Below are 27,732 nucleotides of genomic sequence, written 5' to 3'. Positions count from 1 at the left end.
CCTGCATCGAGTTTTTTATATTCGCATTCACACTCCCTGAATTGCGCCTCATTTTGCTGTGCCTGTGGTGACTTTTAAAGCAACTCAGGTGGCAGTCTGTCACAAGACATGACAGATGTTTACTGGACAGGACATTAATTGAGAAGTGTCAGTTAATTAACTTAGTTTGTTTGTCCCGCACTGGGATTGTTTCCTTGCAGTGATGTGCGAATACATGGAAAATCCCTATTGTCATGAGTAGTCTGTGTACTTCAATATTTATGTGTAGTATTTACCAGTTAAATGTTTAAAAAGACTTATAGGAGACTTTGGCCTTTTTGGGTAGCAGTTGCTTTCTTTCCAAGTGTTAATGAGAGCACTAAAGGAGACCTATGATGCTTTTCCTTACTGTCATATGTGTGCATATATGTATGTGCGTGTGTGTATTGTTTCAATGTTAGATTGTCATATTAGATGTGGCCAGAGTTTCAAATACTAAGGTCAGTGTATGTAAAAGTAATAAATTTGCTTCACACTGCTCTATATACTTGATTTGTCCATCTTCTCTGACATCAGCTTTGCACAGGTTCCTTTCTGTGGTCATCCATAACATGAGAAGGCGGGGCTTATAAACAATGGGTTCTGTTTATGGAAGCCAGGTGAAGGGCAGCCAATCCAAAGAAAGTGGGCTTTCAGAGACCAGAGCTAAAACGGCTTGTTTCTGGATTTAATAATGGAATGCATAAAGGGCCAATATGAGGCAACAATATCTTTTTTTAGTTGCTTAACATGTAAAACAACTCAAGCAGAGTCCCAAATTAAAACCATGGAGGTAGAAATGAGCACAAGTCACCTGCACTGCATCTAGCCAAGAGACATTTTTCCATATAATATTAATAAATGCAAACCTTTTGATTTTAGAATTTTATTGTAGATTACTCAAATATACTGCAGTATATTTGACCTCTAGAGCTTTAGGTTGCCTTAAAGCAGAGCCGGACTACCTGTTGCCCAGCTGCTTACATTCTGTGTGCTAAGGTAGGCAAATTGTCAAATTGGCAACATTTATTGTTTATTAGACTTTCTTCCTCATTGAAGGCTCGTGTTACTGCAGTGTTTGTGTTTGTGAATACCCTGTAATGTGTTGTTATTGACTGGTATTTCTAGCAATGTTAACCTGGCAAGAGAGCCTGCATGTGATCAGCTTGGATGTAAAATCATTCCAGCTCTGGTTTCCAGAGTAAATGGACCACAGATTTATATTAAAACAGCTGATAAATAAATAAAGCTGATATTGATCTTCTCATCTACTTCTCAACATGAAAGAGAATGGTAAACGTGTCCTTTGGCAGTCTTTGTACTCTCATACTAAGGACCAAAACTATTCAAATCTGAAAAAAACAAAAAAAGCAAACCTATCCCAGCTGTCATGGGGCAAGAAGCAGGGTACACCATGGACAGGTCGTCAACCTGTCACAGGGCTAACACAGAAAACCATAGGTGTGGATGCTCACCAAACCTAACCATGAGAGGAAGCCGGAGTACCCGGAGAGAGCCCACACAAGCATGTGGACAACGTGCAAACTCCGCACAGAAAAGCCCCGGCTTGGACCTTCTTGCTGTGCGGTGACAGAGCTAACCACAGCAACACTGTGCCATCCCAGCTTTAAAATGTTATTTATTAATGAGTTTGTATGTGTTGTATTCACCTAAAAAGGTGTATATTTGATCCCAAAACATGGGTTTGTCCTAATCTAACCAAAGCGTGTGTAAAACAGCATCCGATAACAAAAAAAGGAAAAATAAAAAGGAAAAAGGTAGTACAGAGGGCACAAACCCCAACTTCCTGGGTTAAAATGCTGTGACTTTAACATTCATGCCATGGATGAATGAACACAGGTAGGTCACTGCCACCTAGGTCAGGGTGATAGGTTAAAACTTTTTGTCTGGCTACTGTCAGTCCAAAGACAGTCCAGTGAATACTTGTGTATTTGCATTCATGTGTATGTGCAGAGTAAAAAGGAAGGAGAAGCAATGCTTTTGGTGGTTGTAAACACAGACTCTCTTTACGGGAGCCCCGACACACACGCTGGGACACTCAGCTTATGCACATGTGGGTGTCTTTTATTAATCATACATAGTTCCACTGCTAGCAAGGATAGCCCCCCCCCCCCCCCCCCCCCCCCCCCCCGCCTCCCACACACACACACACACACAGACGCACACATACACGCACAACCTTGAAAAGGATAAGCAGAAAAAATGGATGGATAGATGAATGGATATTCCACTGCTTATACCTGGGGTACTTGGGGCTAGCTCGGCTTGCTCGTGCCTCGACTGCACATTTTTCATGCGATGGCGCCACTGCAGCGTAGCATGGTCCAAGCAGAGAGTGAATGAACGTCTCAGGAGATAATAGTAGAGAGAGTCAACTGCCCATCAGATGGCCAAGCACTCTTTCTCCACCGTGCTGCAGCGAGTTTCCCTCTCTAGCAGCTTCCAGCAGATGTAGACAATTGGGCAGTCAACCCCACTTACCTGCTGATAGAGAATGGCTCCCAGCCCCCTGTTCAAAGCATCAATTTGCAGAACAAAAGGGAGGAAATAGTTATGAGTGTGGAGCAGTGGTTCCCCACAGAGAACCCGTTTCACTTGGTCAAACACGGCCTGGCACTTCTCTATCCACTGGACCAGATCCAGAACACCCTTCTGGGAAAGGTCAGTTAAGGGGCTGGTCAGCTCCACAAAGTTCGGAGAGTTGTTTTTTTCTACCTGAAAAAAATGCACACCTGGCCACCTCCCAAGTGGTACCCCAGATACTGTACCTCCCTCTGTCCAACTGCACACTTCTTTGGGTTGGCCATGAGCCCTGCCTGCCTCACAGACTCCAGCACTGCGGTCACCTGCTGCACATGCTCCGTCCAGGTGTTACTGTGGATAATAACATCATCCAGGTAGGCAGCAGTGTATGCACTGTGCAGACACAGCATCCTGTCCACGAGACACTGGAAAGTGGCCGGGGCTCCAAACAACCCAAAAGGAAGGGTGACAAATTGGTGCAACCTGTACAGAGTGGAGAAAGGCACCTTAGACTCTGGAGACAAGGGAATCTGCCAGTAGCCCTTGGGCAAATCCAGTGTTGTAAAAAAGCAAGCAGTGCCCAACTGGTCCAGGAGCAGCCAATGCGCTCAAATGGGACCTCCACTAATGGTAACGGGTGCAATGGCACTTTTGGAATGGCCAGCTGGTTCACTAACTGGCATTTCAGACAGGACGCACACCACTGGCATACATCCCCCAATATGCCCAGCAGATAGAATCGGGCTATAATTTGAGATATGTTTTCTCATATCTCACATGCCTAGCCATTGGGTTATAATGAGCCGCCTGGAAAATTAATTCTCGACAGCTTTTAGGCACCAACAACTGGGTGTGTTCCTCTCTGGTGTGAGTGTCACGACTCACTTGATACTGTCTGTCACTAATCAATACAAAATATGGGTATGCACTGCCTCAGGGCGCACCATGTGACCATCAATTTTTATCACTTGATCTAAGGCTGAGCGTAGCGTGTCATCGCAAGACTGCTCTAGTGGATAATCTTCCATGGAGTGAATCACGGGAGCTGGCAGGGTCTCCTGAGGCTCCCCATCTCTGGCAGCAGTGTTGGACAAATTTGCGTCACCACTGAGCACAGCACAAATCTCAACAGTCCCACCAGTTTATTAAACCCAGGTCAATCCATCCCCAGAATGAAAGGGCGTGCAAGGCAGGAGCTAACTGCAGCTTTAACTCTATACTTTTTGCCCTTGTGTCTAATTTCCACTAGACCATAGGACATTTGTGAATGTCACCATGTACACAACACCCATTCCACTTCCAACAGTGCCCTGGGTTGAACCAGGGTTTGATGAACAAGTCCACTAGAGCTTGGTGTGTACCCCCTCTGCGTCTTACCGGAACACTGTACTGTACGTCCCTGGGTGAAGGTGTCGGAAGGCCGGCAACTTGGACAGCCAGTCCCTCCGCCATCAGTGGACACTCACTATGGAAGTACACCAGCTACCCACACTTCCAATACTTCTGCCCCGGCGTTAGCCCGGCTTCCTGTGGGTGGGAAGCAGTACCCATAGCTGCTGACATCTGAAGAGGTAGAGTACATGGGAGGTTAGTTGATGGGGTTACCAGTGTTTGCTCCATGGACAAAGCCAGGGTCCTAAGAGCAGTGCTGAGGCTTCCTCCTCAGCACCAGGACTGGATGGCTCTCTGATGCTTTCCACGCCGCAATGTGATTTTCCACCAATGTGACGACCGCATTCAGGCTCCCCGATCAGTGGCATCCCCGCTGGGAGCCCCTCAATGAACTGCTCCAAGACCACCAGTTCTAGCAGCCGTTGTTCCCCTTCCACCAGTCCCAGCTGCAGCCATCTGTCCGCAGATGGCTGCAGGGGCATGCAGCGATATGTGTGGGCATATGTGAAGGGCCGATCCCTCACTGCCATCCACAAGCTGCGGAAACAACGTCAGTGGTTCACTGGAGAGAGCCCGAGCTGGTCTAACACTGCTCGCTGGACACGATCGAAGCTGTCCCTCAAAGCCAGGGGCAGACTCAGTACCACTGTCTGCACCTCTCCAGACACCAAGGGCAGCAGCTGCACCACACACTCAGACTCTGGCCACTTGCACACCTCCGTCGTGGCTCTAAATATGTACAGGGAGGACTGTGGATAGTCCGCCTCCTCCATCTTGCGCAGCGTGATGGAAAGGGTCGGGACGGGCAGCAGCGGTTGAGCCACAGACCCAGACCTGAGCTACCAGATTTTCCAAAACTTGAGTGTGGCACTGGGCTTGCAACGTCTCCAGCTCCTGATGCTGCACCACCGCCTGCTCCCTGTGCATCGCTACCAGCTTTGCCGCCATCCGCCCCGGTGCCTGCATTGTCTGTGGCTCCGACATCTCTGTGTAGGGCCAAGTTGGGCGCCAGTGTAAACACAGACTCTGCTTATGGCAGCCCCAACACACACACACTGGGACACTCAACTTATGCACTTGTGGTTTTTTTTCATTTATTTATCATACACTGTTTCACTGCTTATACATGGGGTGCCGGCTAGCTCAGCTCGCTCATACCTCTGCTGCTGATTCCAACCTCCTTCTGTCTCCTCCCAGCACGCTACTCCACATATATAGAGGGGACACAATTAAATCATGTCAGCCAGCTGTGCCGGCCAGCCTCTCCTGACGCCATCCCTGAACCCGCTGCGGCACCCCTCTTCTGCAGCTGAGCCACAAACCACACCCCACCACCACAGTGATTTTCAATTTACAAATTAATTTACCAGGCTGAATAAGCTTGGGAAATTGCCACTGCAGATATCCTTGTTTAACCCAGTCTGCCTCTTAATGCAGCCACACCAGTGCTGATGCAGGTGAATAGGTTAAAACAATAAGCCAAGAAAGTACGCAGTCATTTTTTTGATGTGGGACTGGGTTGGTTGAGCCAATGTGATGTTTGTCTCTCCATAGAAGACTTATTTTGGGGTTTCTCAGCATTGAATGACATAACCGAATAAATTAGTGTTCTTTAAGTGATGCAGGGAGGCATCAGTCCTTTATCTCTGCTGTTACTGTGTCTTTACTGTACTGCACTGTTCCTGTTACTGTAAATTGATACATTTTCTATGCTGTTTAGCATTCTGTGATAGGGTTCCCATTTTCTTTATTACACTGTGATAAGATTCTCCTCTTTTATTGTGCAGTGATAGGGGCTATTAGTTCAGCTGGATGCACACTGCAGCGTTTGGGAAGGAGTTTGCCCCAATTAGGTTGACCTATACTTATGAAGAGGACATGCAGGGAAAACTCTACATTGCAGTTTTTCTCTTGACACAGAGTTAAATTTTGAGTGGGATCACAATGTCTCTCCTTAATTAGCTGAAGAAATGTGGACAAATCTAAAGAGCGAGTCAAGGTCTCAAGAGAGGCACAAAAAAAATGCAACAAAATACCAGATTACTGCATTAGCGTTTGTAACAAATGACCTCAAACCTCATTTATCTTCCTCTTGTTCCAGCTCTGGTAACATTAATATTTCATGTGAAAATGTATTTTTTAAAAAGTTTCTGACCTTTAACTTGCTATTATTTGACTTTTACTATATCTCTGCTCATTAGTATTGTATCACTGTGTATAATTAAAGCAGGCGGACAGTTATTTTTTAAGCCTGACTGTTCCTATATAAAGAGCTTTGTTCCTTCCCTTTGTGTTGCAGAGTTTTGCAGAGAACACCATGAATGAGCTGCTGGGCTGGTACGGTTACGACAAGGTGGAGCTGAGAGACTCTGACAGCCTGGAAATTGGGGAGACGCCACAACACATCTCTGTCCTCAAAGGTATACAGCTTTAGTGGTATTTTTATAGCTTACCTTCCTCCTTTTCCACAAGGTGAAGGTAGTGTAAATATCACATCACGACACATGTCAAAGGCATGTTGTTTGCGTGTTAACATGTAACTTTTATTAGCAGATTTATACATTTTAGTTTTTGTCCTTTCTAGTTTGAAGATGGTGTAGCTCATGCATCTTATCAATATAGCCTGAATATAAAAGATGGACGTATTCTCCAGTTTTTGAGGTCCCATTCTGAATACTCTACTTTGGCTTTATTTCCATTGCCATTCTGCTTTTCTGGGGTTGGCAGTGAGTATATCTGGACATGTGAGGGTGGAGTGCTGAGTTGTCAGCTAACACAACCAAGAAGTGTGTAAGCTGCATCCATATGCTACACTGGTGACTGTACTGTGCATCAGCAGACCCTGAGAACCTGCTAATTGATGGTAATATAGTACTACGGTACTATTACTACTATATTATTTGTCAGAAATTCTACAAATAGCACCAAGGCTGAGAGGTCTAGTTCAGTGAGGCGAGCAGACAGCTAGTGTCTTCACCTGTCGCTCAAGGTGGCTATGCCCCTAACTTTAGCCTATATAAAGTTTGTCCAGGTTCTTAACATGTTTATTGCTGCTTTGAAATCAAACATTTCAGCATGCCATCCTATGAGGATTGACTCATTTTTGGAGTCAGCCTCAAGTGGCCACTAGAGGAACTGCAATTTCCGGCACTTCCACTTTGGCAACATTTTTCCTCATTGCCACTTTGTTAGCACATCTACAAGATGCTTAAACTCCTTCAAAGTTTTCTGGATATGTATTTGACAAATCTTTTGTACTCCATTAGCTTTTAATCTGCTACATGTGCTGAGAGCTGGATAATCTTTGCAAAAATTTAATTGTGGTTTGGTGCTGTGCAGGCCGTGCACTTTAGGTTTACTGGAGCTTGTTCTGGTTGCTGCTTGCTGCAGCCTGAATGAGAGAAGCAACACTGAACCAAATATTAAAGTTTGGTCACATGTACAATAAAAACAATGAGCTGAATGATGCTACAGGAGATTAAGCTGAGGGGGGATTGGAAAGTCAGTTGGTTGGTTGTTGGTTGTATTTTTTCAAATGTAAAATTATTGATTGATTCAACTTTAACTTTCTCTAGTTATTATTGAGAAATACCTAGGGTTTCAAAGATGTCTGCCTTTTAACCACGTCAAAACCCAAACAGCTTTTAGTATTTGTGCTTGTTCTTTGGTGAAAACTATTGGGTGAAAATTTAGGAATATCTTAGGCTTTTACACTCAGCAAATGCTGCTCATTAGTTGGTCAGTAAACGCTTTATTTTACTTAACTTTTCCCATCTAGAAAACTCGTTGCCAAAAATCCCAGCTTCAACAGAGAACAGTGAAGTCTCTCCAGATCGAGCCAACAGCTCTCAATCCTTGCCAGCCTCCAGGAATGGACTCACAGAGACCTCCACCACGCCGTCCACCTCCACGCCCAGCACCAAGGAGCATGGCAGCCTGCCCATCATAGTCCCCATGATCCCCCCGCCACTGATCAAGCCCCCCGCAGGTACAGAGCACTGATGCCATTTTGGAGAGATTAATGCAGCAGATTAATTGAAAAGTAGTTTAGACTTATGGATGTCCTTGATTTTTAAAGAGCGGTAAAACGTGATACCTTCTGGAAAAAAAAAAACAGTTTCAAAACTGACACACCTGCCCACATCAGAGCCCGTGTAGAAAGCTACATTGTGCTTTTATGTTACGAGGAAGGTTACACATTAAAATTGCAAAAAGATCAAGGTCATTTTCAGCCCGTCACTGATTGCTAATAAATTCACCCAAATGCTTGAATGCAAACACACACACATACACACAAAACAGTTTTTCTCCAGTCAGAGAGAAGAAATGTCATAGGTTTAAACCGCATCTGCTCTCCAGACAGGCTAGATTGCACTGAAGATGCCTAAATGCTGATTCTCCAGCAGTAGGCATGAAAACTCAGTGTTTATGCAGTTTTGAAAGTTTGAGTTTTTGCAATGGCCTGAAAGCCTCCATATCAGGCAGAGGCAGGCGACTAATGAGCTAGCTACCTGCTGTACACCTTGTTTTTCTCCACCTGCCCAAGTGTCAATATTACCCCATCAAGTCTCTGAGGAAATGTCCAGGTTCCTCGGCCAGACAGAGGGCTTCATTATCCCTTGCGTCTGCTGTGGACAGGAGGCTGGTACGCCCCGGCGGAGGGAGCGAGCCTCCTTGGCATCGCCCAAGAGGAGTCCCCGCTGTCCCTGCCTAGGCGGGGAAACAGATGGTGCGGTCCCACTTAAAGCCCACCAGCACCAACTAACCACCCGGCCAACACCTCCCTCAACTCCCCCACCCTCCACCTCCACACATACACTGAATTATTCATGTGCCCCCGCAAAATCCGACAAAGGACCTTTTGAGGTGCAGGTACGGCGAATGACGGTGGCATTTAGTACGGAGGCTGCATAATTACTGGCATGTTTTTTTTTCCCTGCTCATGCAGATGTGAGTGTTTTCAGATGAGCTTGTTAGGAGGTGCCAGAATGTGGGAAGGCAAAAACAACTCCACCTCAAGATGTCTCTTTGTGTGAAAATGTTGAGATGCTGTGAAAGATGTTGTGATTTCATATTGGCCTTCGATCCTGATCATTATGCTGTGGCGCATGCATTTTTTCGAGCGACGTACAAACCCTGATCTACCCACTCACTCAGCTTAGAGTTAAGATATTTTGTCTTTTTTCTCTTATCACTGCAGTGGGCAGCAATCCAGATAGACACAAAAAGGCAGCGAGAGTATAGGAATGAGAGCAGAGGGGAAGCTAAGCCATGAAATATGCATGTTGGGTCTGCTATGCTGTCTTTAGGGCCCCAGGGAGTTATTCCTTTAATTGTGAGTTAGTCTTTACTTAAAATCTGATGGCCCTGTAGATCCATTAAGCTCCACAAGAGGTGAAAAGCCTGGCCAGCGTGCGATAGGGAGGTGAACAGAGGTGAAAGACTAATGGGCCTGCATTTTTTCGCCCTCACACCCGCGTATAGTCATAATGTGATAATTGGGAGATACTGGAGGGAATCTCGGAGGATCTCTCTCATTTCAGCAGTGGCAGCACTAAAAGCCCGCAGCTCATCATCAGCAGTCACAGTTTACCGCAGAAGAGGCATTTCACTGTCACTGAGGGTCTGTTAAAATAATTTGTTGACCACACAGCAACGCAGCAGCTGCACGCAATACAATTACATTCACGGTTAAACAAGGGAATAAATTTGTTGTTGTCATAGACATGATTTCTCGAGAATTAAAAGGGGAGTGTGAGGGGGGGGGTCAGATGCATCTTTACTGTTTGTTTTTTCCTTATTTTCTGTCATATATATACTGTAACAGTGCTCAATACTCACATTAAACATGGCCAAAGTGCTGAGGCTTCAGACAGCTCTTAACCCTCCATTTAAGACAGATTTTATTACTACGCTTGCATCTAAATGATGTCGTAGAGAGGTGATGTCTCTAATGTGAACGTTTGAACTGTGAACACAGTAGCTCCACTTACCAGCTGTTCAAACCCTTCAGTTTGCAAGGGGCAGCCAATCAGCAGAAAGTTGGCCCTAATGGGAAAGGAGCTAAATCAGCCTGCTTCAGCCGGAGAATGAACTCAGAAGTTGCTCCGAGGACCTGTATGAGATAAACGAGGACTATTTTGAACTATGAATTATGCAAACCTACCCAGTAGAGTCCAAGAATAACAACACCCAGAAATTACCATAGCTGGTCCCCTTTAAGAGACAGATTAGCTCAGGATTTACTGTTTTTTATATCTTAGACTAAGTGCAAATAGAGCTCACCATTTCTTACTGTAGCTTATTGCCCCACTAGAAAAGTCATAAATTGTGGTAGGGCAATAAATTGTGGCCTAATCCACACACTTACATGCATTTACTTAAAATAATACACCAGGCAGGTGTTCACACACATATTCACACCTATGGGCAATTTAGAATCACCAATGAACCTAACCCCAGTAACTGCATGTCTGTGGACTGTGGGAGGAAACCGGAGTACCTGGAGGAAACCCACACAAACATGGGAAGAACATGCAAACTACACACAGAAAGGCCCGGGCCAAGGTGGATTTGAACCCGGACCGTCTACCCAACTGTAATTACATGATACTTACATTGAATTACATTATATGTAATTCAATTATACAACTGCTGTTCCAGCGTAAAAACTACCGCTAACTAAATAAAAGAGAAATTAAAAAGATTCAAGTATCAGATTTTACAAGCGACTCAAAGATCTTAGAGATTTTCCAACTGAGTGTCAAACACCTGCCTGATCATCTACATCAGAATTCCTTACAAAGGGGAGAGCCACAGCTTCTTATGTCAACGTGTTGAATTGCAGTTGTGCATCAGAACTGCTGTCTGTGACATCCTGCAGTTATGAAGCTTTTTATGAAGGGCATCTCTGAAGAAATGATTTGCAACCGGTGGTGCAGCTGCTGTGATGGGCCGATAGAGCGGAGCAGCCTGTGTGAAAAGATCAGTCCTAATCTGACCATCACTGCTCACACTTAGATCCTGCTGTCCAAGATGCTGTAAGACACATCACAGAGCCGAGTCTTTGTGCGTTTGCACACTTGGAATATTGTTTGTATTAATGTCATTTAAAGAAAAAATACGTTACAATATTATTGTTAACACTGTGGTTTCATTTTTAAGGGCTGAACGACATTAGTTAAAGCTCATAAATGTTACATTGACAACACCAATAAATAATAAATATTCTAACAGGCTTCAGAGTATATAGAACCACTTTGGTTGGTTTGGTTTCTGAACTGAAAATGAAAAATAAATAAATAAAACACCTAAAATTTTAACATCAGCACTTTGAGAGGTCAGTAAGCTAAAAAATGCCATTCCATATCATATGACCATTCATACTAAGCCCGCTTCATGCAGGGAGTAGTAACATGATAAAATACCATTTAAAAAAGTTTTTTTTTTGATGAAAAGGCTTAGAGTGTCCACATTAGAATACAGGTGAGGGTGAGGAAAACTAAAATAGACTGTGGCGAGTGGTCCACTTCAGTGACTCGAATTAGCAGCGGTGAGTCCTAGCAGCATCCGGTCAGTGACAGCTCACTGCTGGGACCCCTAACATCCAGATTCATGAATTATAAAAAAAAAAATACAGTTACAGACAGTGAAACTATCCATAGAGGTCAAAATAGCCTTTTGTACCAGGCTGTAAGCATGTTTATTTCTCCTATAAGGTTGGGAGTCTATAAAGATCGACTCACTTCTGGTGCCAGCCTCAAGAGGCCATTAGAGGAGCTACACCTCCATGTTGGCTTTGTTTCTCAGGTTTCTGCTTGGACAGCATACAGTAGGCAGCACACACAACGCCCACTCAGTAGTGGTGAAAGTACTGTGCTGTTTGCACAATGGCACAATCCATTATACTGACTATGTGCTACGGAGCTGGCGGGTTAAAGACCAGGTGATGTCAATTTCAAACGTGTTAGACATTTGCATTCTCACATACATACTTCTGCCGGGTAAGTCCAGCTTGGGTGTTGTGACCTATAGATATAATTTCCACCTAATTATGCACACAGTCGCTAGAGGTCACACAGCTCTAAAACAAAACCATAAGTCATAATAATAGGTCAGAAAAGGGGTCATGTGAGACGGACATGACTAATCAGGGAGGGACTCATCTAGGCATCTAATGTGGGTGTTTCCATCGTTTCCAAAAGTTTCCCAGAAGTCTCAGTTTCTTCCAATTTAGACTTGAAACACTACACATTTTAAAATGAAAACATATCAGTGTGGATATGGCCTAAGTGTGCTCGTTTATTTACCAGTTAGCAGACATCCTATAACTCCAGTCTTTGCAAAAACACCATAACCTTAGTGTTGTTGTGAGCCTGTAATGTGAATATATGTTTATCACAGCGGCTGTCCTTGTGGGCTAAATTTGTTTATGTATTCAGTTTTTTTTCCCCTCATGTTTTTTAATTTTGTTCTTTTTCTTCCTTTCCTCTGCCCTCAAAGTGCCCTCATCATGAATAATTTGGGAATAAAAAAAACAAAAAACATAAAGTGTGGTTTCACATTAAGTTTTAGTGTTTTTACAGAGAAGGTAGAAATCAGGCTTGTGTAACACAGAAAACTTTTAACTCAAATGTTCCCTTTCTGTGAAACGAACTGACACCTTTTATGGCACAAAACCATCAAGAAGATACACCTTACCGAGAGAACAGAACATGCTTTTGTCCCTCCAGGCTCTCTAATACCCACAAGGCACAGCCATAAACAGGCATTTTCCCATATCCCAGGCTCATCCACTATGACTACATTTATCCATGGCAGGACTTCACTATAAATCCTGCAGTGGTTTTGTGGCTTGAGTCTTGAAACATTTTATCCAGCCGAGCAGCTGGGCTTCATCAGTCGAATTAATGCATTTTTGGTTTGTGTGTTTAATACGTCTAGTTGCATACTTTTCCCCTGCCATGCACTTTTTACCTTGCATATAGGATATACTATAATCAGTATCAGGCTCACTTTGATTACAAAGATTAAGATTTGTACCACAAGGTTATTTTATTGGACATAGAATAAGAGCATTATAAAGGCCTGTGGTGTAAACAGCCCATCATCATGCTCATTTCATTAATTCTTTTTCTCTCTAGACGAGGATGCATCCAATGTGCAGATCATGTGCGCCTGGTGCCAGAAGGTCGGCGTCAAGCGCTATTCTCTGAGCATGGGGAGTGAGCTGAAGAGCTTCTGCAGTGAGAAGTGCTTCGCCGCCTGCCGCAGAGCCTATTTTAAGAGAAACAAGGTAAAATCCCTTCCTTGTCAACAGCTTGACTCTTTAATATGACATATTTTAGAGACTTTGCAGGGGGATTGTGTCACAAATCTGCTGGTGAGGTCCCGAGAAGAAAGTGGCATATCCAAAAACATCCTAATAGGGCTGCAATTGTTACCGTGATGGGAACAGTTACTGAGAGTAGCGTGAATTGGTTAAATTGTGTTCATCATCTGCGAATGTACTAACACTTAAAGCATCAGATGGAGGTTTTAGGAAATATGCAACTACTTCTCTTGTCTGTGTGAGGCAGCCTATTCCAAAACCAGAAACAGCTAGCCGAGTCTAATCCACGCTTTCCACTCCCAGCTATACTGACGCTTGGTCAGGGTACCAGGTTCCCCTTTAGGTTCATTTTCCAGACAACCTTTTTTCCTAATGGTGAAGTAAAACAACTGACCACGAAGGCAGGCTGGTTGGCATACCGAATGACGGTGCAGGTTGATATAATTCAATTCAATTCCATCCATTTTATTTAGATTATATTTATTTATACAGTACCAGTCAAAAGTTTGGACACACCATCTCATTCAATATTTTTATGAATGAGAAGGTGTCTTTTTTTTCCCTACATTGTACATTAATACTGAAGTCATCCAGACCACGAAGGCACACATAATGAATCATGTAGTAAACTTAAACATGTTAAACAAACCAAAATATGTTTTAGATTTTAGATTCTTCAAAGTAGGCATTAAAGCTTTGCACACTCTGGGGTCTCTCAAAGAGCTTCATGAGGTCATCACCTGAAATGGTTTTCCAGCAGTCTTGAAGGAGTTCCCAGAGGTGCTGAGCACTTGTTGGCTGCTTTACCTTCACTCTGCAGTCCAACTCATCCCAAACCATCTCAGCTGGGTTTAGATCAGGTGATTGTGAAGGCCAGGTCATCTGACGCAAAACTCCATCTTTCTTGGTCAAATAGCCCTTACATAGCCTGGAGGTGTGTTTGGGGTCATTGTCCTGTTGATAAACAAGTGATGGTCCCACTAAGCACAAACCAGATGGGATGGCATGTCCCTCCAGAATGCTGTGATAGCCGTGCTGGTTAAGTGTGCCTTGGATTTTGAATAACTCACCAACAGTGTTTCTTTGCAGCAATTTTACCATGAAGTCTAGATTCACACAGTCTTCTCTGAACCGTTGATGTTGAGATGTGTGTGCTACTTGAACTTTAGGTGGTGCATTTAGGTGGGCTCTCATCTGCGGTGCTGTTAACTTGCGGTTTCTGAGGCTGGTAACTCTGATGAACTTATCCTGTGCAACAGAGGCAGCTCTTGGTCTTCCTTTCCTGGGTCGGTCCTGATGAGAGCCAGTTTCATAATAACATTTGACGGTCTTTGCGACTGAACTTGAGGATACTTTCAAAGTTCTTGAAGTATTTCAGATTGACATTCATTTCTTACTTGAGTAGTGTTTGTCATAATATTGATTAGAACATTACTGAAATAGGGCTATTCACTGTATACCAACTCTACCTCTTCACAACACAACTGAAGAAATGAACTCTGGACAGGCGCACGTGTCAGCTGAAAGCCGTTCCAGGTGACTGCCTCATAAAGCTGACTGAGAAAATGCCAAGATGTGCAAAGCTGTCATCTAAGGAGGAGGTGCCTGCTTTGAAGAATCTGAAATATAAAACATATTCTGGTTTGTTTAACACTTTTTTGTTTACTAAATAATTTAGTTTCATCATAGTTTGGATGACTTTAGTATTAATTTACAATGCAGACAATTTTTAAATAATAAAAAAAACATTGAATTAGAAGGTGTGTCCGAACTTTTGACTGGTACTTTATATATATTTTACGTGTCTAGTCCCTCTTTTGCATGTAAAGCACTACACCATGGAAAATATATTTGTGAGCACCAAATCTTGCAAAAGTTACAAAATAGCAGATTACCTTTGGATGTGGTGCCAGGGACTACTCTACATGTTGAAAATTTTAGATGAAGTGGTACCCAGAGTATCAAAATGCGATGCGTGGATCCTAATCAGGCATCAGTATCTGACAAGCTGGGAATGAGACAAATGTTAAACAGCTATTTAGCTTGCTCTAAAACCTTAGGTGACAGAGTGACAGACGTTTCTGCAACTAAGATGAGATAAGGCACACTGAATTATTCCCAAAGTTGGGAATATCCTCGTTTGGTTTTGCTGTTGCATGAATATGAGAACTTCAGTGTAGGTACTTTTATTTGAGGGCAAAAAAAATAAAAAATTTAATTTTTTGCACATGGTAAAAATCTGTCATACTTGAAATGGAGGTCCAAAAACATTACACAATTTCCAAATTTAGCTGAAAAGGTAAACTCTTGAGTTTGAGTCAACTCGGGAATTATTATTAGACAACAGAGAGAGAATGGTCAGCAACCATCCAGCAACCACTGGTCATGGGGGGGAAAAAATGTGTATTTCCCAACCAGTTGCGAGTGGTCACTTGAAGTTGCAAGCAGTCACTGTGAAATTGAATGCTATAGCCCCCTAGAGTGACCCTTTGGTGACCAACGGTTTCTAGGGAGAAATGTGTATTCCTTGACCAGTTGGCAGGTGGTTGCTGATGGTTGCTGGCAGTTGCTAGGTGAACTGTTGCAAAGAGCTATACGATGCTGCACTGAAAACCTCCTTTTGATTGCTTTGGTCACTATCAGGTCACTACGGTTGCCCGTAGTTTGCTGACTTGTCTGCAAACTACTTGGCAAGTGGTAGTGAAAGTGTGACGCAAACCAGAAACGGAGAACATTCACCTTCGGTTGTCCCATTTGAACTGTCCTGGTTGCAGCCAACATTTTACTTCACTGCAACAAATATTCTTTGTTTCCGGTTTGCACTGCACTTTTTCAAGTTTTACAGCCTGAAGAGAAATGGCGAGTATTTACAGACATGTTGGCATCTTTTATGCAGATCATGGTAATGACCAAAGCAAGGGTGATTTTGGTGCAGCACCCTTTTTGCAACCAATTTCTCCATGCAACAAACAGCAACCTCTAGCAACCACTTGCCAACTAGTTGGGGAATAAACATTTTTCCGTTTTCCTGGAAATGAGGACTAATATGTTGATACTATTTACACTCAAAATCTGTCATTATGTATCTGTTTTATGGTTGGGAGTATCTGTGGTTCCCAAAAACTGGAACATTACCTGGCAAGCCTTTTATCTTCTTAACACACCATATTCTGCTTAATGTGAGAAGGAGTTTTATCTGTCTAAGTTTCACTATATCAACCTAAAAGTAAAAATTAAAGCTTTTTAATTTTTAGCTACATTAGCACATTAGCAAATATCAAAAGTTGTTGTTGTGTTCCCATTTCCCTCCCAGTTACTGTAGTTAAACACTCTCCTTTCTCTCTTGTACCAAAGCTGGGATTTATAAGGAATTATACCGTGAGTATGATGTTTTACTCTCCTGCTTGTCTGTCCTAAAGTCATTCAAACATAATCACTCTTCAAGCACTGCACTGAAGCAGGAACCATAGGGGAGCACTTAGAGTACGTCTCTTCATTTCAGTTAGTGAGATTCAATTTCTTTTTTTTTTTTCTGACACATTTTCCCCAAAGCATGACAATCAAGTTGAACCTTACATCTACTGTACTGTTGTATGTTTTTAATTTTTTACCTTTGACACTTCAGCTCATTTACTTTCATAGCAAGTGTAGTTTTCATTGTACTGAATGTTGATTCTGTTGATGTCAAGGAGTCTGACGTGGTGAATCCTTGTAGGAGGATATGTGACAGTTGCAAAAGCTATGAATCTTTATATCAGATCAAAACGCTGCTTTTGAACTGGTTTTATTTTGATCTCTGAGCTCCAGAGGAGGTCATAAAAACCAGCACGTACTGTACGGGTCTGTGTCATGTGGTACACAGCAAAGTAGGCGAGGAAGCTTCATATCAATCAGAGCTCAATCAGGGAGGCTGTAAACACGACATCAAATGCGAGGCTGATGTGAGGAAAGCTCCCTGCTATGAATCAGTGGGAGTGGGCCTTGTGTGAAATTATACATAAATGTAAAATTTACATATACATCAAAGTAGCAGAGTTATTAGTAAATAGTTTACACACACCTAACCGCTTCTTTTCTGTAGGTACTGGTCCATTTTTGTGATTCCTCTGTCAGACTACTTGAAAGAATATGTCCAAATTACACATTTAGGCCTTTATTTTACACTTTGGAGATTTATGCAAATTAGTACATGTTTAATGAGATTAAATCACATTTGCATATGTAACCTTTGAGTGACCAAGTGGAGCCATTTATGACCCCAGTTTTATAGTTATGTGTGCTGGTGTGAAACGATTCCTACAATGAATTTTTCAGTGTATTTCTCTTATGAATTTTAACAGTTTTTTTTTTTTAAAGGATTTGGCCCATTGGTGTGGCTGGATACTGGAAAGTTGTATGGGGTAATTTATTATTGAGGAAATATATCAGTTAACAAAAACCAATCACTACATTGTAATGTTTTGCAGTGCACTGTGGCCAACAGAAAATTAGAGTAGAAATATCTACTGCTGCAGAGGCAGCCCTTGAGGGAGATAATTAATGCCCAAAGTGATGTTAAAAACAGCTTAATTGACAGAGATGACTAACTCCTTTTTGCATAAAAAAGAGTGAAAATCATAGTCGCTGCATTAGAACGTTTTAGAATTTCCATCATGGATAAAGGAAACAGTATAGGTAAGATAAACAAATGGAGCCATTTAAATCAAAAGCACTCGTGTATAAAATATAATGAGATCATAAAATCATTTTGATCACTAATATACATTCGCCAGCTAGTTTGTTAGCTACACCTGTTGTTAATTTAAATAGCCAATCATGCAGCAGCAACTCAATGCATTTAGGTATGTAGACATGGTCAAGATGACCTGCTGAAGTTCAAACCGAACATCAGAATGGGGAAGGAAGGTGATTTAAGTGGCATGAATTTTGGCGCCAGACTGGCTTGTCTAGTATTTCAGAAACTCCTGATCTGCTGGGATTTTTTTTCCCCCCACATCTATCTCTCTACTTTACAGAGAATAGTCTGAGAAAGAGAAAACATCCAGTGAGTCCTCTGGGTGAAAATGCCTTGTTGATGGCAGAGGTCAGAGGAGAATGGCCAGACTGCTTTGAGCTGAGAGGAAGGGAACAGTAACTCATATAACCACTGGTTACAACCACGTTATGCAGAAGAGCATCTCTGAATGCACAACGTGTTGAACTTTGAAGCAGATGATGGGCTACAGCAGCAGAAGACCGTACCAGGTGCCACTCCTGTCAACTAAGAGTAGGAAACTGAGGCTACAATTCACACAGACTCACCAACTTTGGACAATATAAGACTGGAAAAACGTTGCCTGGTCTGATGAGTCTTGATTTCTGCCATGTCATTGGGATGGTAGGATCAAATTTTGGCATAAAAAACCTGAAAGTGTGGATCCATCCTTCCTGTAATCAGTGGTGGGATGTGATGGTGGTTTAAGTGGGTGTGGGGAGTATTTTCTTGGAGCACTTTGGGCCCCTTAGTACTAACTGAGCATCATTTAAACACCACAGCCTACCTGAGTATTGTTGCTGGACATGTCCATCTCCTTATGACCACAGTGTACCCATCTCCTGATGGCTGCTTCCAGCAGGATAACACATTATGTCACAAAGCTCAAATCATCTCAAACTGGTTTCTTGAATATGACAACAAGTTCTTAGTTCTCAAATGGCCTCCACAGTCACCAGATTTCAATTCAGTAGAGCACCTTTGGGATCTAGTGGACCTAGAGATCCTATGGTGTGATGCTGGCATGTGAACATGGACCAAAATCTCTGAGGAATGTTTCCAGCACCTTGTTGAATCTGGCCATGAAGAATTAGGGCAGTTCTAAAAACAAAAGGGGGTCCAACCCCGTTCAAGCAAGGTGTACCTAATAAAGTGTCCAGTGAGTTTAGCGTGGTTGCTTTAAACATAAAAATCTCAGAAATGTTGCAAAACTAAAAGATCAACCTCTTAAAATAAGTATTTAAGAGCAACTTACAATAAACATTTATGGAATTTAAAAATAAATATTCTATCTTTGTCTCTTATTCTAAACCAGAAATTTTCAGTTACATCCACCCACCTCTTTAGTTTTATTCTGATTTATATTTTGAGGATTTTTACAAAGGGTTTATTCATACATTGCTCAAAAAATTAATTGAACACTTTGAAAACACGTCAGATCTCTGCTGCATATTCTCGCCACATGAGGCTGGGCATCGTGCACCAGGAGGAACCCAGGACCCATTGTACCAGTGTAGGATCTGACGATGGATTTCATCCCAGTACCCCATGGCAGTCAGGGTGCCGTTCCCTAGCCTGTAGAGGTCTGTGCATCCCCAGGCCATCTTTGACCCACCACCAAACTGGTCATGCTGAACAATATTACAAGCAGCACATTCTTCTCCAGACCCTTTCACATCTGGCACATGTGCTCGGGGTGAATCTGCTCTCATCTGTGAAAAGCACAGGGTGGCAGTGGTGGACCTGCCAATTCTGGTATTCCATGGCAAATGCCAGTCAGGCTCCACAGTGCCGCGCAGTGAGCATAGGGCCCACTAGAAGATGTCGGGCCCTCAGGTCACTCTCGTGAAGTCTGTTGATTGTTTAGTCAGAGGCATTCACACCAGTGGCCTGCTGGACATCATTTTGCAGCTCTGGCAGTGCTCATCCTGTTCCTCCTTGCACAAAGGAGCAGATACCGATCCCGCTGATGGGTTAAGGACATTCTACGGCCCTGTCCAGCTCTCCTAGAGTAACTGCCTGCATCCTGAAATCTCCTCCATGATCAGACTGTGCTGGGAGACACAGCAAACCTTCTGGCAGTGGAACGTATTGATGTGCCATCCTGGAGGAGTTGGACTACCTGTGCAACCTCTGTAGGGTCCAGGTATGGCCTCATGCCACCAGTAGTGACAGTGACCCTAGCCAAAACTAGAGAAAAACAGTCAGAAAAGATGAGGAGGGAAAAATGTCAGTGGCCTCCACCTGTAAAACCATTCCTGTTTTGGGAGTATATCATTTGGAGATTAGATTTATTCCAAAATATGATGGAAATTTATTTATTTTTCCCTGAAATTTTCAACCTTATTTTCTGATTCATGGAGTAATGAGAAGAGATGTTCCAAATCCACTCCTTTGACTCCAATATGTCGACAGAATGAAACAATTTGGAATCTGGCTTTATCCAAAATTGTGGATGCGCAGATCAGTGTAGATTTTGTAGATATTGCCTATTTACATTTTAAATATGCAATATACAAGACTAATGAGCTCTGCATTATGTTCTGACCTCATCAATGACATTTTTGCACAAAGCAGAGCTGAACTATATTGTGATGTGTGTTGAGAACAAATACAAAGAAGCAGCAATATTCTTTCCACTTCTCTGCCTGCTCTCCCCATTAACCTGTTCCAGACTTCTGACAGAAATTTTCAAAGCATGTTGTGTGAGTGCGATGACAGCTCCTCATGCAAGTATTAGTTCTAGAAAAGTTCAGACTTTTAAACTCAAAGCGAAGCTAGGGATAATATTAGTCTTGGGGGGGGAAAAAAAAAATCTTTCACTTTGTGAATTCTCACACAGTCAGCCTGTTGTTCTGTTGATGCTTCAGCATACCTTTGATTATAATAACAATGCTATTATACATTAATATTGTACATTTTTACCCCTCAGCTGCAAAATGATTCATCAGTACAATCAGTCAGCTGCTTCTTCAAAAACACTTCATTACCTCAGGTGCTTGATGCAATAACACTTAATTAAGTGTACCACTTAAGCCTAACAAAGCACATGGGCCTCTATTGAGAATTAAAGGTATGTTTTTCTATGGAAGCCCATTTCTGCCAAATTTTATTATCCAACTTTGAGCTTAAAATCTGTCCATAACAAATTTTGCATAGCCTTTAAACCCAGACTCTGTGTTTTTATTTATTTAGTTAACTGATGTAACTTATTAAATCAGGAACATTTAAAGCTCCCAATGAGATTAAAGAAAAATACAAAAAAAAAAAAACAACCCTAAAAACTTGGTGTACAATATACTGAAAAGGAAAACTAGTTGTGAAGACTAGCTAAAATCAGTTGGGGCAACCCTGCAGCCAGGTGGTAGGACCTTGACCAACTGAATCACCCATTTAAATCCCAGCAAGCCAGATCTTTTCTGTATTCCCTTTCACGCATCCCCAACATTTTTAATGCAATGAGCCTTTAAAAGCAAACTTCCAACAAATGATTAAAAAAAAAACCTAGACTTTTTTGCCCAGTTTGGCATTTTTAGTTGTTTATTTATTTGCATTTTGTGGGTAAAATATATGATACAGTGCCTTAGTAAGGTGTTGCACCACCACATGCCTGCAGAGCAGCATCAGTGCACATTGGCATTTATCATCCAAGTTTTGGGAATTCTACTGAAGTGCTGTCAATCCAATATCAGGCATTTTTTTTGGGTTGAGATCTTGTCGCATAATTTTCACCCTCATCAAACCAGTCATTGAACCCTCGCGCCCTACCGATGAGGGCTTTGTAATTCTGGAAGAGACCTCTCAAATCAGGATAAAAATATGCCATCATAGGTTAAAGGTGATCACTCAGCACTACTTTATGACCCTTAATACTTATTTACCACCAATGCAATCCCGGCACAAATGCAGAGCCAGTTCTGCCTTGGCTTGTGTGTTTTTAAGAAGTGACACATAGCAGAGCAAAACGCCATACACACTCTAGGCTCAGGTTTTTCCATGAGTACTTGCCTACTAATAAGCAAAACAAAAAGTATGGTGCTTGTTTAGCCGGCTAGCTTTTCTAGTATAGTTTATGAATGCTGATTTATGGATATTATCATAAGTCCAAAACTTTGCATGTCACAGTTCAGGATTTGTGTTGAACAGAGTTCCTTTATTGTTTCTTTGCACCAGCCGGGCAGGAATGTACAAATATAGTCAGTTATGTCATACATAGTTTAGTAGACATCATGAATAGTTTATGGTAATATGTTCATTTATATACATACAGTCTGTTATCAGCCAGTCAGACATGTTGGGAAAAGGCCTGCGCTACCACAGCAGCTCAGATTCTATATTTTGTCTGGCTCTTACTCATTCACGCAGGTCATTTGTGTAAATGATACCCATGTGTTTCTTTTCTCATGCACCCACAAGGTTGGCCACAACAACACAGCCTCCAGGCTTTTTTTTTCATGCTTTTAAAAAAAAAATGTCATGGCTGGGGAAAAAAAGTATCTTATGTCTACGTGTGCTTTGGCTGGAGGTGAGGAGATGTGGGGGAAGGAGAGGGGGATGCAGGGGGTGGGCAGCAGCTCTGGCATTATGTTGCATGAAATATCTTCAGCTGCCTCATCCATGAAACCCAATCCCCTCCTAGGGTGACTATGGCTGCTACTTTCTCACATCTCTGCGTAACTCCACATTCTGTAGTGCCTGTTTGAGTGTGGCGAAAGATGATTGATAGTTTAACTCGTGCTAATCACTTATGTGTTCCTGTTTACTGTGTGCCTTAAGCTCCTGGATTAGTTTGTATGGAAGGTGCAGCTTCCTTCCTGCTTGCACCACTCAATTATTCTGTCTGTCACCTCACACTGCCTGCTCACTTTCATTCTCTTTTTGACCATCTACTATTGATTCAGAAGCACCACTTGGCTCTTTTTCTTGTTTGGTAATTCACTGCGACTTAGCCCTTTCCCCGTGTGCACATTATGCCGGTTTGCATGGTGTACACTGCAGAAAATGACATTTGAGTGGAAATATACCAACCGAGGGGAAAGTTCACTGAGTTTTCGGCCCCTATCTTGGACAGTTTAGAGGATTAAATTAGAATTAAGGGTGGAGTTTCAGCTGGAGTAAAAGCTGCTTAACTGTCACACGTTTACACGCAGCTGTATGTTTTCCTACTTTATCTGACACCCACACATACGCCGATAAACATGCTTACTCATTGGACACAGTGCCAAGATTAAGTTAGGCAATTAGCAGTGATGGATTACGCTCTGTGCGCGTGAAGCTCGGCGGCAAAAAAGAGGGAAAAAAAAAAGGTGGAATGAGAGCGTGCTCTGCGTTGTCCACAAATCATTTAGGGCTGGATTCTGAATGTAGGAAGCTGTAACAAATGCATTACTGTGGCATCAACTGTGATGAAATGTTGCTTGTTGCTGTTGTAATAGCAACAATCTGATTTTTTTTTCCTCCTCAGCTGGCTTTGAGTTTCTCAGCTTGCGCTCCCTCAAGAAAACAGCCAGCTGGGCCGTAGTTTGTAATGCTGCCTCTTGTTCTTTTAATTTTGATTGCTTTGTAAATAAATATTTGCATGCATGCTTGAAAAAAGATGGATAATTCCGTATGTGTAGACCTATTGATACAGTTTAACCTATTTTAAAGGAACTGAATCTTAGTTTAAACCTTAAACTTAATGTTTTTTAAATACCATGAACTATTAAATGGATTAAGTAAGCCCATTTAAAAGTATACTTTTACTGTACTTATTTCTGTTGTTCTCAGTGTTATTGTGTTAGTGAGAAATGATAGAAAGCATTGAAGTAAAATAATCAATGTTACTAATCACAATAATATTGTTAGTTTTTCAGTTACCTGCATAAATGGTACATTTAAAAATAAAACAACATCAAATGTGTATTTTTCCTGTACAAAGCCCGATGTTCACAGGTAACAAAAGCAGCGACTTCATTTCCACCTGAGACTGTTTTTATCGTAGTGATTTTTCTGTTACGTGCTCTTTGAGCAGGTTTTCACCAACTCTGCCTTTGGCTTTGTGTTCACACCCAATCACTGAAAGAAAGACCATGTGCGTTTCCTTATTAGGATAAGGATTTGTGCCAGTGTGTGGGACTGTAGCATAAGGTTTGTATTGTTAGTGGACAATTATGTTACAGTGCGTCTCAGGCTATGTTGCGGACTGCTGCAAAAGTAATGTAATGAGTTTTGTAATGAGTTACTTTGATCAGAGAGAAACAAGAAAGTAGTTACGACCCCGACACCAGCGGTCATGGATTTTAAGCATGAGGAGGAATGACCTGTATGGCAGCTTTAAGCTGCGTTACTGTTTGTATCAGTTGCTTTGGCCCAGTTGTCAATAAAGTGATAGTAAGGATGTGTGGTAACAAAAAGAGAAGCCAGAATACAGTGATTCCCAGCTCTGTTTTGTTACTGAAGTATATTATTGCACTTAGTAGGTCAATTTTTTCTTTTTGTTTCTAAAGTTTGAGGTGTTTTTAGGACTGATAGGCTACATGTTTTGCTACATTTTCTGCATTTTTTTTCTGTTTAGTGTAGTTTATTATGATGCGTGAACATATTTTCCCCTCAGAATACATAAGAAAGTGCTCATTTTCTTTAAAAAGTATAATTTTCCTTACGATCTTGAAGTCAGCATCTAAAGAGTGTTCACTTTGATACACAACAGCAGTCAGTTATGCTCCCAAAAATAATCATCTGGTAAATATGCATTCAGTGCCAGTGAAAACATGTCAGACAAAATTGTTTTGGAAATCAGGGGATGAGGACCACTGTCATCCAACAATTTTCTTAACCACCGATCCCTTTTAGGTGTGTAGGAGAGCTGGAGCCCTGTCCACCCTGCACCCTGGACGGAGAGGTCACCAGACAATCACAGGGCTCACATAGGCAGACAACCGGAACAGGAACAGACAACAGGAAGTTAAGTTACAGGAAACGTGTGAGGAAAAGCAATTACCAAAATAAAACAGAAAGTGGAAATAAGGAAGACAAAGGCACTAACTCAGAGAGAGGAAAGAGGAAGGCAAAGACAGGGGAGCGCTGGAAATACGAGGAAAACATGAACATAGAAACACAAAAAATAATATTAATAAAATCAAACAGGGACCAAACTCAACTGATAAAAAAAGGCCAGGGATGATTGCATGTTTGTGTCACACTGAAATGTATGTTACATTGTGTTTGCTGGTATGTTAGTTAGGTTGTGCTTCGTTGATGCCCATCATGAGGTCTGTAGACACAGGCGCGTGCAGGGTGATGTTTAAGTTTTATTAGATAGATAATAGAATAAAAAGGGAAGACTTAAGTGAAGAATAAGTCACCTAATACGTACAAATTAAAATATATAAATTAACTTATTCAGGTTTGCAGTGATTATCTTTTTTTGTATATATAGCTTCGTTATTTTTACGAGTTGTACAAAAGCAGCAAAATTGCATGCACAAGAGCCACAGCATTCATAAAAGCATGAAGCAGGTAGCGAGGAAGCCTCCAGTTTGTGTCATACAGGTCGTTTCTGCCGCAGTGCGAGGCTTTTTGTTCACACCATGAAATCCCCCCACCCTCCCCCCAGAGACCCCAGACCTCCATCAGTGTCTTTCCCTGGGAGCTCCCTCCAGGCACGAGGGGGCAGAGTGCCGCTTCATGTCAGCCCAGAAATGTCACATTACCTCAAACACACGCACGTCTGCTCCTCTCCACACACAGCCCCGTGGTTGCCTCCCTGCTCCGGCAATTTGCTTTTGCATCTCCATCGCCTGCCGAGGAGGGCACGCACGCGGGAGAGACGTGGGGGTGTGTGGGCACGCGTGTGCGTGCATATAACTGCTCCTTGTGCGTGCATGAATGTATCTCCTTGTGGAAATTTTGTGTGTGTGATGAAGTGTGTAAAAGTGTCTAGCAGTTACGAAGCCTTGAGGCCTGCCTGACACAGCTGCGGGGCACAAAGAGGAAGGTGATTATCTCATAGCTGCCAGCCATTCAGCTCAAATAAAGACAAAAGTAACTCTGACTAACTAGGCGTCGAGACTGTAAAAGTGAAGCCATGTACGTGAACTTAGAATGCGTTGGTGTCATTTCTTAAACTTGTACTCAACTCACACAAAGAGTGCGGTAAAAATTATACTTCATTGTTTTTATTTGCAGGTACAATTGCACATTTATAAAGGTCCAAGTGCAATTTAGTAATCCACCGCTCACAGCGAGATAGATTGAGATGAGCATTTACTGCAGACTCAGGAGGAGGAAACTGGCCTGCAACATTATTTATGCAAAAGTGAAATTGAGAGGCACATAAATGTTCGAAAAGATACACAGATCAATATGTTGCTGTAAAAAAAAGATTATTTTTTTTTAAACCACTACCCACTTGCGCACGCCTAAAAATTTAAGCGTGAAGATCAGAACCTCATGCATAAATCTACAGTGATGCTTTGCAAAGAGAATCGAATTGTGTGTCTTTTGAAGGTGCAGATAGTATAGACAAACTCATCTCTTTTTTTTTGTCGTAGTGATAAGTGTGTGTGTGTGTGTGTGTGTGTGTGGGGGGGGGGGGTTCATTTCCTTGCCTGACATTTGCATAGTGCCAGGATTGCACCTTCATTTCAGGATTTGGGATGAGCTCTAGTGCGCACGGCTGTGTTTGTGTTTGGATTTGGAAAAGCCTGCCTATGAGCGCCTTTCTTTGGGAAGCGCAGCTCTTTTGGCAGGTGATGGGCACACACACCTGGACGTGTATGCAGGCCCAGATGGAAGCTTGTGCAGCAGCAGCTGGCGTGACGTCCCCTCAGGACGTCAGAGAAGAGCTCAGTGGACGATGTCCTGCTCTATCTATCTATCTATCTATCTATCTATCTATCTATCTATCTATCTATCTATCTATCTATCTATCTATCTATCTATCTATCTATCTATCTATCTATCTTTGTCTGTCTGTCTGTCTGTCTGTCTGTCTGTCTGTCTATCTCAGCCCCATCTCCTTTATCTGTGTGGCTCCCTGTGTGCGCCTCACGCCTCGTTCGCAGTGCCAACACCTCATTAGTACAATATGCAAATGAACTGGCGCTGGGCCAGAGGGTCAGAGCACAAACTGGAGACAGAATAATAGCACAATGGTGCATCTTTTTGTGTGTCAGAGGGAGAGAGAGTGTGTATGTGCGTGTCCCCAAATGCCTGCCTAGAATTATGTGATTATGTGTGTTTACCTGACTTTGAGTCAGTGCGATGTGTCCGTGCCCAAACTGTTCAAGCATATGTGGGTCAGCCTACACCTGACAGCTTCTAAATAACCGTGACCTCATAAACTCTGTCATGAAAGGTTAGAGAAAATGAAACCAAAGTTTAAAAAAAATTAAAAACTTGCCTGTTATTTTGTAAATTCTCACATAACAGGGTTTTCTTGTCAAATTCTTACACTGTGTTGTTTCTGGTACAAATAGCAGCATGCTTCATGACACAAGACAGCAGTATCTTTGCACCAGGCTTGGAATGGGAAACCCAACCTGGAGGTGAGGAAAGCAGATGGGAGTGGAGGCAAACTCAATCAGTCTCTGGACTAAAAATGTAAAATATACGCCAGAGTTGCCCTTTGGTATTATCAAGAGATGAAGAGAGCTGGAGGCCAAATTACCCATGACAAATCAAAGGTTGCAGGGAGCAATTTAAAGGGAAC

At 42.4% G+C, this 27,732-nt stretch overlaps 1 protein-coding gene across 1 annotated transcript in view; it reads left to right on the top strand.

The window, feature by feature from the left end:
• sobpa (sine oculis binding protein homolog (Drosophila) a) overlaps positions 1 to 27,732 on the top strand; it is a 59,959-nt gene that overhangs the window by 11,911 nt on the left and 20,316 nt on the right. Inside the window, exons 2-4 of the mRNA XM_030759101.1 lie at positions 6,254 to 6,374; positions 7,733 to 7,942; positions 13,098 to 13,249. Of these exons, the coding sequence (XP_030614961.1) occupies positions 6,254 to 6,374; positions 7,733 to 7,942; positions 13,098 to 13,249 (483 nt within the window). The remainder of the gene's footprint in view (positions 1 to 6,253; positions 6,375 to 7,732; positions 7,943 to 13,097; positions 13,250 to 27,732) is intronic.

Source organism: Archocentrus centrarchus, chromosome 22 (genome assembly GCF_007364275.1).
Source record: "Archocentrus centrarchus isolate MPI-CPG fArcCen1 chromosome 22, fArcCen1, whole genome shotgun sequence".
NCBI classification, from domain to species: Eukaryota; Metazoa; Chordata; class Actinopteri; order Cichliformes; family Cichlidae; genus Archocentrus; species Archocentrus centrarchus.
Note: the sequence above shows the minus strand (reverse complement) of the source record. Positions and strands in the feature narration are given on the sequence as shown.